Source organism: Ceratosolen solmsi, unplaced genomic scaffold (genome assembly GCF_000503995.2).
Source record: "Ceratosolen solmsi marchali unplaced genomic scaffold, CerSol_1.0 scaffold7, whole genome shotgun sequence".
NCBI lineage: Eukaryota > Metazoa > Arthropoda > Insecta > Hymenoptera > Agaonidae > Ceratosolen > Ceratosolen solmsi.
The window spans coordinates 5,228,646-5,233,400 of record NW_011948413.1 but is presented as its reverse complement, the minus strand read 5'-3'; the positions used below and the strand labels follow the sequence as shown (position 1 = coordinate 5,233,400).

At 37.3% G+C, this 4,755-nt stretch overlaps 1 protein-coding gene across 1 annotated transcript in view; it reads right to left on the bottom strand.

Moving 5' to 3' along the window:
- Positions 1–746: 746 nt before the first annotated feature.
- The window catches only part of bark (C-type lectin domain-containing protein bark beetle), a 41,434-nt gene continuing 37,425 nt past the window's right edge, over positions 747–4,755 (bottom strand). The window contains exons 26-30 of the mRNA XM_011506422.1: positions 4,286–4,544; positions 3,839–4,040; positions 3,375–3,625; positions 1,571–1,888; positions 747–1,313 (exon numbers count right to left, since the gene is read on the bottom strand). Coding sequence (XP_011504724.1) covers positions 810–1,313; positions 1,571–1,888; positions 3,375–3,625; positions 3,839–4,040; positions 4,286–4,544 — 1,534 coding nt within the window. The 3' untranslated portion in view covers positions 747–809. The remainder of the gene's footprint in view (positions 1,314–1,570; positions 1,889–3,374; positions 3,626–3,838; positions 4,041–4,285; positions 4,545–4,755) is intronic.

Genomic DNA, 4,755 nt, shown 5'->3' with positions numbered 1-4,755 from the left:
TTAAAGACGCATAAATTATTTTACAAATTGATATAATAATTAAGTCTGGTAAGTTCAAAGAAAGAGCCTATCAAGTCTGTTGGCGCCACTCTCGATTGAACATTGCGTTCATAAATTGTAATCGAATACGAATGCAACGAAAAAAAAAAAATATAGGATAACCTGATTGGACGAGTATACATATAAACAAACAAAAAACAAAAACAAAAAAACTCGCTCGTTCGATGCGCTCAAATTGCGGCATCAACTCCTGTAAACATAAATTTTGCTAGTACAGCGTAACAATCGGCGAGAGACTCTTTCTTTCGCTTGAACAAAGAAAATTGCCTACACAAGTCGAGATAAGCACTGTAAGAAACGTTCCCTAAGAAACGCGAATTCGCGATTATTCATTATTATAATCCTTGGAGATGTCTCTCTCTTTCTCTCTCTCTCTCTCTCTCTCTCTCTCTCTCTCTCTCTCTCTCTCTCTCCAGGCATCGTTACACGGTAGTAATGCGCTCGCGCCTTACTCGGAGATCAGATGATCGCATTTCCACGAGAAATAACTTCCCTTCGCTCGATTGTCCATCGCTTCACGATTGGAGTGCGGATGCTTGCGCAGCGACGGATCGCAAGAAGTTCCGGATATAGGGGAATTGAATGGTGGAAAGGTGATTTGGATCATGGTGAGGGAGCAGCAGTCCGACGTCGAAGCGTGAATGGTGAAGGGGGTGGGGGGTGGGTCGTTTCGATTGTCCATTCTGTTTTCCCTCGATGCAGTCGAGGATACCGGGAAGCGGACGAATGAGATTGAGTCTGTTCAATATTCACATGGCCGTCTCAAGGGGTTGGCTCTTGCTTCTCGCGGCCGTCGAAAGGTGGGTGAGCTCGGTCGGCTCATTGGGCGCAAATGCGTCAAAATTGGTCTCGAGGATGGCTTCGCTCTTCGATCTCAGGGGCCTGTCCTCGTCGAGGTTGGTCTCGAGGAGAGCCTCGCTTCTCGGTCGATCTTCGTAGTAATAGTGGTGGTGGGGCTGGTGCTGCTGGTGGTGAACGTGGTGCGGTACGTGGGGCAGGGTCGCACTATGGGCCCCAAAGTACTCGGGGACGGGCTCCGAGACCGGCGTTATCGGGCTCGTCTCGTAGTGGCTGTCCCCGAGGCCGTTCACGGCGACGTTGTTGTAATCCAACGAGGAATTGGCGCGTAAATCGCGCTTGAGTTCGCTGATGGAGTCGCTTGCACCGAGGCTCGAGTTCAGAGGCAACGTTGACACGTTGTGCAGGTAGCCGGAGGAGACATCCACGTGCTCGTTCATCGGCGTCACCATGTCCTACGGAATCGAGCGAGATTCATGAATGAATAAGATTTCGTCGAGATAAATCTTTGAGCTGGTATTTTGAAGCCGCGCTTTCTCGAGATTTAAGCTATGATTAAGGGATTAAGTATGATAGAAATTGACAACCTTGGGTCGATTATCTATGTATTATTGGATGGGTGAAATAAGATAATTGTTAAAGCTAGATTTTGAAGAAATATGCTGCATGGACATCGGCTAAATAATAAATAATGCGAGAGGGTATTAATTACCTCGGGCGAGGCGACACTGTTGGCCTCGGATTGCCAAGCGCTGTTATTACGCGATGTGAAGGTTGAATGGTTACGAAAACCTTCGTTTCGGTAGGTTAAGTCATAAGCTGGATTGTCACCGACGAATTTCTGTCCAGGTCCCCCGGTACTCGTGCCGGGTGAATAGCGCGGATTGTGCGGCTCATAGACGTCGTAGCAATGGTTATCTTCGAGGGATGAGTTTAGCTGCGACTTGTCCATCGAGTCAAGGCTACCACCGTTCGACATTTTCTTATAGTCCAAGGAACGGGAATTCAATGTATCGGTTGACTGTTTTGTCTAAAAATACCAATGTTTCTTAAATTTATCACCAATGCAAATTCTTGCAACAAAAAAAAAGCTTCGATTTGACTATAATCAAATTTTGATTACACTATATTTGCGTATCTATGCAGTTCAATTTCAATTTATTCTTTCACTTTTATAGAAAAAGTAGAAATACCATACCACATATATATATATATATATATATATATATATATATATATATATAGGAACAATTTATATCGATGTAAATTTAATTTTACAATTAGGCGATATTCAAACATTGTATTGTTAATATTTTTAAAATTCATAAAGACATTCAAAATTTGATAATAAGTATAAGAATATTAAGATAATAATTTATACGTTACCTACTAAAGATAATTATTGTAATAGTTTAAATGTCTTTTGACTCTATTGCATGCATTTTTTTATCTTTTATGATTTGGAAAAGTTGCTTGGATGAATCTCTAAATTGCTTTACAGTATAAAAAAAAAAACCTTGTGGCCAAAACAAATTCTTATATATTGTTTTTCATTCCAAAATAATGACAAGACAAAAGCAATTTTACAATTCATGGAACAATAAAATGGAGAAATCACAGGAGCACAAGTAAACTAAAAGTTAAATAGCGCGTTTCATAGAAAATTTAGGTGTAGAAAGATGACGATCAATAAAAGCTCACATAAATAAGGAAATATTGGCAAATTAAAGTCTAACCTGCATTGGTGGTACCAGAACCACTTTTTTTCTCTTGTTTGGCTGCTTTAATAATTATTCATGCAGATTAGTAATAGACAACAATTATTCTGAATTACAAATTATTCCTTTATTGATTTTAATTGCAAATCTTATACTCCATTATATAATTTATTAGTGTAGGTATTGAATATTTCAGTAAATTTGAGAAAGATAACTTTCTACGTATAATATAATAAGATAATAGTTTGCTTAATCATGAAATTATGAAATATTAATTAATCAAAATGTATTGCAAATATAAGTGGACATAAAAATTCAATTCTTATCAAGATATTATCTACAAGTATTCTGAAATATAATTAATTTCTCAATCTTAGCAAGATGTTAGTTTTAATATTACGAAATAATTAAGCAGTAATTGAAATTAATTATAAAAATGTTGTTACGTTTACAATCTTTGTAATTATAAAATTTGCCATGTCTAATAATGGAATAAAAAGCTCTTTGTATGTGGCAAATTCATATTTTTGCAAAAGCAAAACTATTATTTAAATTTCATTGAATTTTAATCGCGCATTTTTGGATTTATAAAAAAAATACGTTTTTAAGAAAACAATACACGATTGGTGTATTAGCATATGAAATGAAGTAATTATTAGAATTATATCCTTCAATAAATCCTTCACTTTCAAAGGATACTAACAGTGATAGTTAAACTAATGATTTATCATATCATAATAAATTATTATCCATTTTAATAAAGAATAGCTTATCTCAGATAATAGAAGGCCAGCTTACCGCTATAGGTTTTCTTCTTTGGTAAGTCAGCTCTGAAAAACCTGAAGTGGAACCTACTGAGCGCAGTGAATGTAGTGACTGCCTAATAGAATTTCTTCTTTCAAGTCGTTCGATGCGACGCTTCTTCGATTTTGAAACCCAAAGCAAAACAGCAGTTGCTAATAAAGCGAGAGCAACTCCTATTGCACTTAGTACACCGACTGCGACGATGTCCTTCCTCCAAGAGAGAGGATCGATATAAACTCTGGGATCTGTCCGACGAATGATTTCATTTAAATATTTGCTCATTTATAACGCTAAACAATATTTATCGCCTTAATATAAAATTGAGTTTTTAATTCGACAATTAATTTTTTTGTTTTTTTTTTTTATGCAAAACTTTTATCCAATTTTAATATTTAAATTTGCCAATTAAATTAATTAATTAACAATTTACCCATTACATTAATTAATGTTGAACTTACCGATTTCGCAAACGAATGGATTTGGTTGACCACAATGGTCAATTTCAATCGTTTGATACGTAAACATCGTGCATTGATCAACTTTCTCGATCTGTTGAATCCAAACACGTTCGGAATAATCGAAGCGATCTTGTTGCTTCCGTAAGAATTTCCATAATTCGATGTAATCGCCCATTATGAAGGGCATCGATGCATTTGCTGACTGTTAACAATATAATCCATTAATCATTGAATATGAAAAATGGATCTTTATACATTGTATTAAATAAACAATTATTTTCTCTCGATTTAGATTGGATTTGAAATAATTAAATTATGAAAATAGAATTTTCCTCGTAACTTGGCTCGTCGTGCATTTTATAAAGCTATATTTTATAGGCATTTACAGATAACAAATATGATTTCCACGTGCTTTTTTTATCATTAATTTCCTCGAGGGATGCTCACCCTGCAGAAATCGCGGGCTGCATAAAAGTCCATCGGCGCTCCGACGTAGATGTAACAAGTGTCGCCGACTAGATCCCAAGCTGGGGGACATTTTCCGGTTAGCACGGACTGATTGTTCATGTGATAAGGCTGGTAGTCGACTTGCAGAAGCTCGGGCGAGTCGCCTCGATCGCGAATGCGCCCAGCCACCGCCAGTGTCTCGTTGTAGCCCCAGTAATTGTGACGTGCGTCAACGCTCGAACGCCACATCTCCAATTGGCTAAAAAGTATGATGGTAAATGATTGGTAAGATTCTCCGGGTGGACGCGTCTTTTGTATCGGACGTACGAGAAAAATCCAAGCTGGCGGATGAAGCACGTAAAATAACACGTAAAGCGAATGACAAAGTAAACAATATACTGACGTACACTTATAGAGATTAACGTACACTGGGTTAAGGAATACTGAAATTGCTTAATATGCTGCTGAAC